At 48.2% G+C, this 11,900-nt stretch overlaps 1 protein-coding gene across 2 annotated transcripts; it reads left to right on the top strand.

Moving 5' to 3' along the window:
• On the top strand, positions 1 to 9,060 carry LOC113491573 (suppressor of cytokine signaling 1-like). 2 transcript variants are annotated; one of them, XM_026868607.1, is made up of 4 exons: positions 1 to 86; positions 4,145 to 4,283; positions 4,780 to 4,884; positions 7,509 to 9,060. In XM_026868607.1, exon 4 carries the CDS (start codon positions 7,575 to 7,577, stop codon positions 8,256 to 8,258), a length of 684 nt encoding a protein of 227 aa, XP_026724408.1. In that variant the 5' UTR covers positions 1 to 86; positions 4,145 to 4,283; positions 4,780 to 4,884; positions 7,509 to 7,574; the 3' UTR covers positions 8,259 to 9,060. The 2 variants fall into 2 exon arrangements, with proteins under 2 accessions (XP_026724408.1, XP_026724409.1); XM_026868608.1 differs by lacking the exon at positions 4,780 to 4,884.
• Positions 9,061 to 11,900: the final 2,840 nt, after the last annotated feature.

Below are 11,900 nucleotides of genomic sequence, written 5' to 3'. Positions count from 1 at the left end.
GGCATGTCCTGGCTGCTGTGGCTTCTTCAAATACCATTTTCCTGATGGAGAGCTCTGGCTGGGGATTGCCTCTCCCCCACAGTCAGGTAGCCACTGTTCCTTACAACTCTTGCAGCCCTCTGGCAATTGGTAGTGGCAGCTAATTGACTGAGAAAGCACCTCTCTTTGCATTTTAACCAGCCATTTTCAAATTCCTTTAAAATCTCTGAGTATAGTCCACTGTGTCCGGCTGACTTTCTGCTCTTTAATGTCACTTTTCACCATCTCTTCTGATAGAGCCCCGCCTTTGCCCCCTTCAGGTTAAATACCATTAAATACTGGGGAATCTCCTCAGCATCTTGCACAAGAATAAAAGAATATCTGCTTGGTTATATAGCTTTTCTGCAGTGTCCTCGTCCCCACTTGCTGGTATCGCAGTCAGCTAAATGATTCCCCCAGAGGCTTTCTGGTTTTGATAAACTGAAAATGCTATTTGTTTTCTGGTTTTTGTTTTGTTTATCTTGGCTACCTGCTGTCCCAGTTTTGTGACAGCCATCCTCATGTAAATTTGTTACCTACTGTCAGTAATTTATAGTCCTTTATATCAGCTCCACCAGGGTTAGCTTTTCATGTTCTGAGGGATTGTTGAGGTAGAGAGATTTGGGCAGGGACTGTGGTTTTGTAGTATGTATATTTGGTGCCTCTGGTCTGTGGCAGAGGCCCTTCCAAGCTGACACACCTACAACTAATACCTGCAGTATGACCTATTTTGCCCCCTGAGCCTGTCCTCTTAGCCAGGCAGTGTTTCTGCTCCATCGTTTGTGGGAGGTCTGCATGCTCTGTCACTTTAAGATTTCCTAAATAACCTCTCATGACTTAATTTTTTCTTTCTTTTCATTTTTGACTCTCAGGACTAGTTTCTTTATTTTGTGTGTTGGAAATTCCCCGTTATAAAACTTAGTGTTGTGATGCATTTGTGCTTTCTGACCCTCACCCCTTCCTCTGAAGGCACGGTAACTGGTACTGCTTAATGGCCTCACATCTTCTGAAGGTGGTCCTTCTGAAGAGCCAAGGGACAATCTCTCCCCTGTGCCTCTGTGCTCTGGGTTGCATTGGTTAAGCGCCTGGGACTCTTCTAAAATCCTAGTTCTGATCATGATACTGAATCAGTTTTAGCTGCAGACACTGCTCATTTCTTAGAGTTAGCTGCTTCTTTGAATTCCTTTCCTGCTAAATGCGATGGTGATAGCTAATTGCCTTCGCTTCTCAGGATTTACTTGTTTCCTCAAACAGGCTGGAACAACTGAAAAAAGTCAATTTAGCCAAGAGAAGCTGCAACGGAGGAAATGTATGTATGCTGCTGGTCTGGGGATGGGGGAGCTGGTAAGGCTGAGTTGCCATGACCAGTGGATGCAGAGCTTTGCTCCAACAGAGGGTGAGGATGCGTCCCTGGGCATCACTACCCCCTTCCCACTGATCCCTTTCTTGGTGGAGAGATGGGACAGAGCCTTTCCAATAGGGACCCATAGAGACTGGTGTTGTCTTTGGCCTTTTTCTTCCTTCTCATTGTGCCTTCTCCCCACCTCCTCATTTCTGTACCCAAACTGGGGAGAGGGCTGGCCACCTTCCCAGAGGGCTGGCCACCTTCCAGGAGGGCTGCTTCCCCAGCTAGTGGGTGGTGGGGAGAGAGGGAAGGCAAGGCAGCTGTGTGGAAGCTGTGTTCCCTGGCTGAGCCCAGGGCTGAGGCTTCATGTAGCTCTGCTATGGTGACATTTGCAGGGATGGCTGCTCGCTATGAAACTGCAGAGGTCAAGAGCCACGCGACCGGGCTTGCCTCGCTTACCAAAAATGTTGTTGTGTTGGCCAGAGGTAAGCAACAACAAGTGTTTGCTTAAGCCATGGCAGGATAGGCTCAGCTGCAGCTTTGAAACTGAACAGTAACCCCTAATGATTTCCCCTTTCTAACTTTTTATTTTAAATTCCCTTTTCTCCAGGGGTAAAAAAATAATTCAGTCTCCAACAGAAGCTGTCTTTGCCAGAAGTCAGTTGGTAGTTTTGGTAGTTTTACTTGCTGTGGGAACAAGCTGTAGTTGCTTGAGGCTACTGCACAGCAGACCTCGAATTCAGAGAAGCAATGTGGCTTCTCTGTTATTCTGAAATGGCAGGATTACAGTTTCACACTGGGCTATTTCTATGAGGAACAGGCTGTTTCATTTGGAAGTAGTTGTTCTGAATGTGCATAGTATTTCCAAGGTGTGAGGAAGGGACCCTGAAAACGGGGTGTTTCTTCCAGCTCTTTCAGTTAGTGCAGCAAAAGCAATTAGCTTTCCCTGTAAGCTGCCACCTTCCTTTTTCTTTGCAGCATGTTATGGAGAAACCAAACTTGTTTGCAAACTTCCCTGCCTTGAAGAATACTCAGTGCACATCACACTGTTTTGTGGGTTTTATTGGGGCAAAAACCTTTTAGCCTATATCAGCACAGTGTTACTTTAATGCAGAAAACTCATCGTAGAAAAATATGATAAGTACAAAACCTAAATATCAGATCCATGGGAAGTTATTTGTGGGTTTTGAAGTATGTTCTCTAACCTGAAAATGCTGGGAAGGGCTTGATAAAGCCAGTCCTTTTGCAGGGCATCCAGCAGCTAGTTCCCAGAGCTTGTGTACAGGATCCTCCTGCTCAGCATCTCTTGTGCATGGAAGCAGGAACTGTCACAGTGTGTGTGCTGCTTACTTTATTTTATTAAATATTGCATCCTTGAATTCTGGTTGTATAGGAAAATGTAGTTGTGGTTTGGGGTATGCACATGTGGTGTGGGTGTTTTTGTCTTTTTTCCACATATTCCCTCATGTGTCAGACATAATGGCAGCCTCGCATCAAACTCTATTTATAGCTATGGCATAAGAGATAGAGGGAACTGCAATGTCTCCTAGGCCTGCTTTGAGCTGGAGAAATTGGCTGTGATTAACGTTGGTCCTCTTAGCTGAGCTGCACCACATTCCTTGCCTAACCACAGCTCCCTCTGTGCTCTTTGGTTCACGTATGCCTGTGTGTCTCCTGCCTTTCCCTTCCTCCTCTGCCAGCCCTTTCTGGATCAGCCCTGGTCACCTTGACCGTGGTAGGGTGCTCACGTTAAGGGGCATTGGTGTGGCCATGCACTGTGGCAGGGACAGTGTGGTTTAAAACGGTGCCAGTGTGTGGCAGACGGTGGCAGTTGTGGGAACCAGTCTGTCCCACCATTAAAACACAGCACTGTGTGCTTGGCTCTTCCAGGGAGGTTTCTTCCAGCCATTTCCTCAAGCTTTCCTTTGAAACATCCTCTCCAGCCACAAATCAGTAGGCAGCACATTTCTGTGGGATGCAGACATGCAAGCAAGAGATGTCTGCTCAGGCTCTGCTGCCTGGAATGGGAACGCTGCTGCAAGGGCTTACAGGGTACCTCGGGAAGAGCGTTTCCAGATTACCTCAGCCTCCACTGAATTGCTCTAGGAACTGCAGGACTGATAATGGAGATGTTGAAGCCAAATAGAGTGTGTAGCATAGTAATGTGATGGGCCCGCAGTTCTGCTTGCTGATGGATTCACTGACAGCTGTGCAATTGCACACGGTGGTCTGCTGCTCCACCAGGTCAGTGGGTTTAGTTTTCCATCCATGAAGTAAGAAAGAAAAGCCTGGGAGCCAGGGAAGCAGGAGAGAAGAGCGCAGGCCAGAAGGGGCTGGTTAGCTATTCAGATAACAGTGAATGACTACCTAGGCACTTTCAGATAAGATACTCTAAATGCTGTGTGTTGCATTGAACAGAAGTTTGAGTTTGCTGTTTTGATTCCTTAAGCTTATTCCTGTTGCCATCATCTCTTAATGTATGGGTTTTATGGTTCCTGCTTCCAGAAGATTATGGCAATTTTGCATTTGTTCTTAGGCCATCCGTGAGTTGTCTGGACATAATCAGCTCATGGCTATGTAAGTAGCAATAATAATAATATACAACAATAATCTGTTGTCTCTGTTGCTACCTGAAGTGCTGTATACATGCTTCTACAATAATACAGGTCAAGGAAGTTGAGACAGACAAGCTGTCCACAGATTTGTTGTATTTTAGGTCCACATTATGGTGAACTAATGGGCTTAGTCACCTGTTTGATGGACATCTCTTTCTTTTCAAAGGATGGATCTGCTCTGATGGATCTGCTCTTAAGTAAAGCTTTGCAAAAACTGACAAGTGGCACATCAGATCTCATGAATTTGGACCACTTCCAGGCCTGACATCCAGAAACTCATCCCTATAGGTGGTAAATATAAACAGGTAAGCTCTTTCAGGTGTCCTGGAGGAAGAGTATAAGAATGCATCATGGCTGAGTACTTGAAGCTGCTGTTGAGCATGACAAATTTGTCAAGCCCTGGCGTGCAGGGCTGGCGTGGCTGGCACCAGAGGCTGTGTACAGTCCCTTAGTTTACTAGAATTGTCTCCTTATATGAAATACACTGCTTTGCCTGGGTAGCAAGCGAGGAGGAAAGCAGAATGCCTTGTGTCAAGAGCACTTACTTTGAAAAGCTATTGAGCTTGCAGTAAATCAGAAGGTCTGAAGAAACTTATCCAGCCTTTTAATTAGTGGGACACCAGCTTGCTAGGGTATGTTGCTTTGGCTGCAAGCACTGTTCTGACTGTCTTGTAGTAGGGAGGTAGTAACATGTTTGGACGTTGGGGTTTTTTGGGCTTTTCTGGGGAGGGGAGGGGGGAAGAAAATCTTGGTGTGGCAAATCAGAAGCAGAACTAATTATTCATGTGTATTTCATAGCAGCCTTGGGCTGGCTTATTCCTAATCCTGAGAGTCTGCTCATCCTCCTTGATGTGGGAGGCCATATGCACATAGGACCTGTTGACCCATTAAAAGTGAACCTTAAAGGTAATACCGGTAAGCGCTTCTAGAGCTAATGTTAATATAACTAATACTGCACTGCAGGCCAAGCAGTCATCTGTTGGAAATGGGTCACTGAAGCTAAACAAATTCACACCATCTGAGGCTCTGACCCATATGTTGATTTCAAACCAAGTGAACAAGTTGTGAGAGTGCTATTTTTGCATTTACTTTAAATTCAAAATGATGACACAGTCTCAGTCACTCAGACTTCTAGTAGCAGTGGATTTTTCTTGAAGGACTTGGGAGAATGACTCAAGGTTGAAAACTGGGACAAACAAGTTTATTTTTTTTTCTGTCAAATAGCATCTGCGGCCTTAAACAAATTATCTTTGTGTTTGTTATTTTTAAAACTAGCCTGGAAATAAAAGACAGCTGCCCGCTTCTGTTTTCCTGCTTGAATTCATTTTCCAACCTAGACCCATGAGATTGACAGATTTTCCATTTGGACCTAAGAGAAATTGCTGTTTGGGAAGAGTGGCTGCTGATGGGATCAAGGCTCCTTATTGTTCCCCTCGAGGCTGTAGCTGCAGCCCTGGAGGCATCTGGCAGGAGTATGATGATCTTTTTCTGTAGGAGCTAATGTCAGAAGGCCTCTATCCATAGCTTCCTTGCCCAGCAGAGAGAAGAAGGAAAGGGACAGAGATGCTGCAACTTCTTGTGATGCCTATAGTGCAGAGGTTTTGGTGGTGATAGATGGCCCTAGTCACTGCACATGGTGATTGTGTTTACTTGCATTCTGCTCACTAAATCAGCTTCCCCTAAGATTTATTCTGACTTGCTGAACCATCAGAGTAGCTTTCAACTGCTGCCTTTTTTTATTATTTTTTTTTTAGATGGAAAAGAAAAAAACCCAACTTGATTAAATCCTTCCCACCCCTCCCACCTTTCTCTAAGTGTGGAATTTCCCTCCCGCAGTGACACATAGCTAAAGGGCAGGATCAGCAGCATTCAGAGCTGTACCAGGGATGATAGCAGCTTCTGGACTGCAAATTGAAAGGCTAGAAACTGGAGAAGCTTCCCAGGCTGTTCTTGGGAAGGGTGTTTATGGCTCCCTGTACAGAGATATGCCTGACAGCTACATTATTGGTATTACTGTTAAGTATTGAGGGAGATGTTAGGAGAGAAAAGACAAGACTGTAGACTACTGTACACATGACCACCAAAAGGAGCGCAAGGCTATTGAATAACCAGCAAAGGGTGCAAGATAAGGGGAACCTCACAAGGAGCTAAGCCTAACCTAAAGCTCTCCCTCCAGAGCAAGCCCTTCATAGGTCCCTGCACATTCCCTGGGTGGCTGCCTGCCACTATGAGCCCCGATGCTCCTGCGAGTCTGTGGTAGGGGGGACTGCCAGAGACGGAGAAGTGTGCCTCTGCTGCAGGCTGTGTGTCAGCAGTCTGTTCTGCTCTGAGCACTGCTGTGCTGTCAGCGAGTGTGACTGGGTTAATGGAGTATGTCAAGGGACCGAGGGCAGGGTTTGGCGGCGAGCTGCTGACTTGTCAGGCCTGGGGAAGTGGTATGTAACAGCTCAGCTTCTCACACAGAATGAGCCTCTGGCTTGGGGCTGTGGTTTTTATATTTATGCATATATATATATATATATATATATATATACACACACACACGCACAAATGCAGAATATGTATCTTTTTATATAATTGAAATTACTTGGATGGCTGATGGCAATACTGGATTCATGAATTTGCATTTCTGAAAACAGACAACCTGGTGATAACACAAGCTGTAGGAGATGACCAGGGTTGTGACAGTAAGGGAAGGCACTTTGAATGCAGCACATGAGCAGAGGACAGTGACTGGGAGAGGGCAGCGTTGTCTGCTGGTGGGAGGAGATGTCCTTCCAGCAGAAACAGAAGTTAAGGGGCTGGAAGCGCCTGAGCAGAACTGTTCCTTGGACATCAGCAGTGCCTGGTACCAGCATTAAGTGATCTGAATTGTGGCAATCCCAGCCCTGAAGTTGATGGTGTAACTTTCTTGAAGGGGTCTTGATCAGAGACCTTTGCTTTCTCCTGACACAGTGAAACAGGCATGTCCTGGGATAAGGGAGTGGTTCATGGGGTTTGGTGGAAAGGCTCATTCCCATCTTCTGATTCTTCTAGGTCCTGTTGTCTGTCCTTTTGTCAGAGAAAGGGTTGAAGAGGCGTGAGGAAACCTTTCCACCTTTCACTGAATGACAAAGTAAATGATACTTTCCTGCTTTGGAAAATTTTTCCCTTCTGATTTGGGGTGTCATTTCCCCTTGCCAGTTTCAAGGCCTTTCTGAAAAGCCCCTATGCATCCAACAGAGGGAAATCTTGAAATACTGAGGTCTGCTAGGTTCAAATCAGCCTGCTGCAGGGTGTGCTGGGGAGCCCCTAGCAGTGAATCACAGAAACCCAATGGATGCAGAGCTCTGTAAGGTGCTACCTTGTGCTGGTAGGGACCCAGCTGGAGCCCTTCCAGGACATATACCCTTGGTTGTCCCTACGGCTGGGTGTTGGTGACATACAGCAGCTCCTTGGCATCCTTGCTGGTCTCTCTCTCTTGTGAAGTGTCTTCACTTGTGCAGTTAGAAGAAGGTATTGGGTTTGTCTCACTCTCCTCTGTCCCGCAGGCTGGTTGCAAAGGAGGAAGCATGGTAAAGGCAGCATCTTTCCAGGATCCATGGGCTCTTTGAGAGATGATCAGAGGGAGGCCAGATGATCTGCACAACACGCACGCCACTGTTTCTTCTCTGCAAAGGCAGCATCGGAGCATTCTCCCCAGCCCTGCGCCCCACGGTGTGCCCGATCGTTTCCGGATGTTTCGCAGCTGCGAGTGGGAGGTCCTGGAACGATCCCTCAATATCCTCCAGGCCAGCGACTTCTACTGGGGCCCCTTGTCCGTGGGGGAGGCTCATGCCAAGCTCCAGCGGGAACCTGTTGGCACCTACTTGGTGCGGGACAGCTCGCAGGGGAACTGCTTGTTCAGCCTGAGCGTGCGGATGCCGACGGGACCTGTCAGCCTTCGGATCTCTTTCCAGGAGGGCTATTTCCGCCTGAAGAACTGGTTTGCAGACTGTGTGGTCCGGCTGCTGGAGCTGGTAGTGGCAGGGACGCGGAACAACCCCTTGCACTTTGATGAGATGGGGGGAACTCCCCTGGTTTTCTCTGAGCCCCTGTGCCGGAGCCGCCGGGCAGTGCCTACACTGCGAGAACTGTGCTGCCGGAGCCTGCCCGCTGGTGCCACAACAGGAGATGGAGCAGAGCTGGGGGGCTCCTGGGAGATGCGCCCGAGAGAGGAGGTGTTCTCACCCCCAAGCGGAAGGGGAGGGTCGGAGAGGAGTGTTGTCCCTAGCCCCTCTCTGTCCTGGGCTGGGAGATGATGCCTTGTGCATGAGAGATGAAGAAAGGTGCCTGCTACATGGCTGTAGCGGGTGAGATGCACGCCGTGCCGGTGAGGCTGGACTGCTGCTGGGAGAGGAAGGAGAGGGCAAGGGGGTAGGGCTTGAACCTGCTGGCTGTGACAGCTGTGTCCTTGTACGTGCACGGTGTGTGTGGCCTTCCCCAGAGATGCCTGGGGTAAAACCAAACCTGAAAAGCAGAGATTTCCCCCTCCTCCAAGTCCTGCTCTGCTCCATTTATACCTTATAAGCTTGAGAAGGTGAGTTGCCTGTCCTCCCAGGTCAGCCCTGTGTTTACCACAAAGTGCCTAAGCTCATTTCTGCTGCAAATCTGCCCTTGTGAAGTGGTGCGGCTGAGTCCAGTCCCACAGTAGTGCAGCTCGGGCATTGGTGGGCATGACCCCTGTGCTGACCAGATAACCGTGGAGCAAGAGCACGTTTCACTCCTTGAAGCACACATGTGATGCCTGTCACTTCAGAAGCCAACATTTGCACTGGAGGGAAACTGTTGCAGCCATGTACAGCTTCACTGGCTTTTGCGTTGCTTTATTTGAACAGATTTTTGGGAGTGCATATGAGTTACTTTATACTAAGGGCATGGTGTTCCCGCGGAGGTAACCCTTGCCTGGAGAGTGCGGTCTGCCCTGGGAGGATGTGAAGAGATGGGATCCAGTGCCCGCCCTTATGCTCATCTGATAGTATGCTGCTGCCATCTAGAGAATATAAAAAGATTTTTTGGTTTTGCCTTCAAAAAGGCAAAGAATTTTTTATATAGGACTTAAAAATGTTAATAAACATGTTTTTATACTTATTTTAAAAGTCAATGAATACACTGCGGTATTTTCATTCTCTTGCTTGGTTAGTTTAGAGCCAAGACATAGCAGACAAACTGAAATGGAACAAGTGAATTTCTTAGGAAGACCAAAAGCAGAATATAAGTGAATGGTCCTAGCTGGGAACAATAAACTTAATTCATCTTATAGTGTAATCAAGTAAAGAATTTTCTGAACAGAAGATACTTCCTAAAAATGTAGGGGTGAGATTTTCAGTATTTTTAGTACCTTAAAATTTGTACTGTATGTTTGAAAGAAACGAGTAATTCAGGATCCTAGAACATGGCACAGCATCAGTGAACTCAAACTGATGAGGATGAGTACAAATGAGAGGAACAGAGTTGACTTAAATAGGGTTATGATTCATTTCAGGGATGCAGGCAGGTATGATGTCTTCAAAATAAGTGACTGAAAACAGCTACGTGAAAAGAGAAATTCAGATACTGTGAAATTCGAGCCAAACCAATTTACACGCTGCCAAGCATCTGTTGCCAGGCAGGCAGCCTGATGAGCTCACGCTGACTTTCCCCTTCAGACCTGTACAGGGGAGAAAAGCCAAACATGGGGAGAGATTACTCTGAACTTGCTCTTTTGGCTTCAGGTATCTTATCTGAGTAACTAAAGCATGTGGTCAGCACAGAGAGAGAGAGAGAGAGATACAGGGCGTGATTCATCACAGGAGCCTAACTTAGACGCTCTGAATTACACTCTGGAGGACTCTGTCGCTCTGCCGACAGCAAGGTGCCTGGCCTCCAGTCTTGGGGCATTGGCTTATGAACCACGATAGTTAAATTAGTGCCAGAGAAGCAGCCATCTTCTCCTTGCCTCCGGCTCCTCTTGGTCTCGGGGAGGCTAGGGGCAGCTTGATGGCCCTACAGCTGCTATGGCTCTTGGCCCAGTGCAAAAGCATGAGCTGGGATCATTCACTATCACAGGGTTCGCGTGCACTGTGGCAGCTGACATGTGGCTATGGTGTTGCTTGCTGCTAGACCTGTCATCTCATGCAGGGCCAGGGCAAAATGTTAAGCAGGTAATTGCATCAATCATCATTGCTGGATCCATTAGGGGTGGTGAATTGGAGCCCTCAGATGCCTGAGTCAAGCTGTGATGCCCTGAGTGGGGGCTGAGGTTCAACCCACCCCGAGAGAATAGTCCTGTGCATCCCCTGCTCAAACACACACCCTGTAGCTCCAGGTTATTGGCATCTCCAGCTCCTGAAGCAGCCCTGTCTAGGTACTGTAATGCGTGCAAGGACTGAGTGTCTTGGCAGACAGTAAAGCTGAATCCTTCTGCAGGCTGACTGGCAGCAGATGCCAGCAGCATCTTGAACTGCATTAACAGGAGCACCAGCAGCAGATGAGGGGAGTGATTATGTACCTGTACTCACCATTGGACCCCAGTTAGAATATTGCATCCAGTTTTAGGCTTCCTAGTGCAACAAAAATGTAGTAAATCAGAGTGACCTTTGGAGGGGGAACGACCCCAAGAAACTCAGGAGGCTGGAGCACCTGCCCTGTGAGGAGATGGTGAGGGAGCTGGGCTTGTTCAGCCTGGTGAGGAGATGGCCTCAGAGGGACCTAACAGCAGACTGCCTGTACCTACAGGGTCAGCAAGGAGCCAGGCTCACCACAGTGGTGCCCAGTGGGAGAACAAGCCACAGCAGACATAGGGAAAATGTCCAGGCTGGATATGAGAAGATGCTTTTTCCCATGAAGGTAGTCTGGATGGGAGGTACGTTGCCTGGAGATGTGTGGTCTCCACACTTGGAATTTTTCAGGACCCAACTGGGTCAAGCCTGGAGCATCCTGATATGGCCCCAGAGCTGGTCCTGGTGTGAGCCCCAGGCTGGACTAGAGGGGACCTTCTGGGGTCCCTTCCCCTGAAAGAGCTCTGCAGTCCTGCGTTTTTGTAGGGCAGGGAGGTGGGACTGGCCATGGAGGAGGTGGTGGGGCAGAAGGGTGGTGGTGCTTTGCTGCAGGTGCTGCGGCTGCAAAACCCACTGCGGAGGGAAGGGTGGATGCTGTACCAGGAGTGTGCTGCCAGGATGCCAGAGCAGGATGGTGGCATGCTGTGCTGGTGGAGGGAAAACTTCTCATTCTGCATAGAGCATTCCTAGGCCACACACATGCTCTGGATGTTGCTGCCTGCCATGGATTTGGCCTGGTCTTGGGTACCATCCCATTGCTTATCCTCAGTGCTCTTTTTGCAGAGCTCCAGCAGAGCGCAAGTCTCCTGTAGCTCCTATGCCTGCCCTGCAGGCATCTCAGGTGGCTCCGTGCACCTGTGTTTCGAGACCATTCCCTGGCTCTTGGGTGAAGCCCCTGCCTCAGTGGAGTCAGCCACACAGCTGCCCTCCCTCTGTGCCTGGCACTGGAGGAGTGGGACTAGGTCTGCCGCTCCAGGCACCCTGCCCGTCCCCTCGATCCTTTCCTTCCTTGGGGGTGTTGTTGCTGAGGCGCCTTGACTGCCTTCCCTTCAGAAACTGGGGAGGGGGGAAGGAGTGGGCTAATTTCTTCCACGTTTATAACTTAACACAGGAATGCTTCTGGTTTATGGTCACAGTTATAGCTCACAGAGGGAAGAGCTTTCTAACTGGATTGCTCTGACCTGGCTGTGAACTGTTCTCATTTGGCCCAAAATGAGCATCTTTGGTTGTATGGCTGGGGGCTGCAAAAGAGCCCCGTTTGCGGCCCAGATTGTGCTTTAGGAAAATCACACCAAGAGAAGAGGAAATAGTTTGGATCTTAATGAAGTCTACTTTTTTTTTTTTTTTTTTTTTTTTTTTTTTTTT

The sequence above is a fragment of the Athene cunicularia genome, assembly GCF_003259725.1.
Source record: "Athene cunicularia isolate RWA chromosome 1 unlocalized genomic scaffold, athCun1 chr1_part2, whole genome shotgun sequence".
NCBI classification, from domain to species: domain Eukaryota; kingdom Metazoa; phylum Chordata; class Aves; order Strigiformes; family Strigidae; genus Athene; species Athene cunicularia.
The sequence above is the reverse complement of the archived record's forward strand: the minus strand, read 5'-3'. Positions and strand labels throughout refer to the sequence as shown.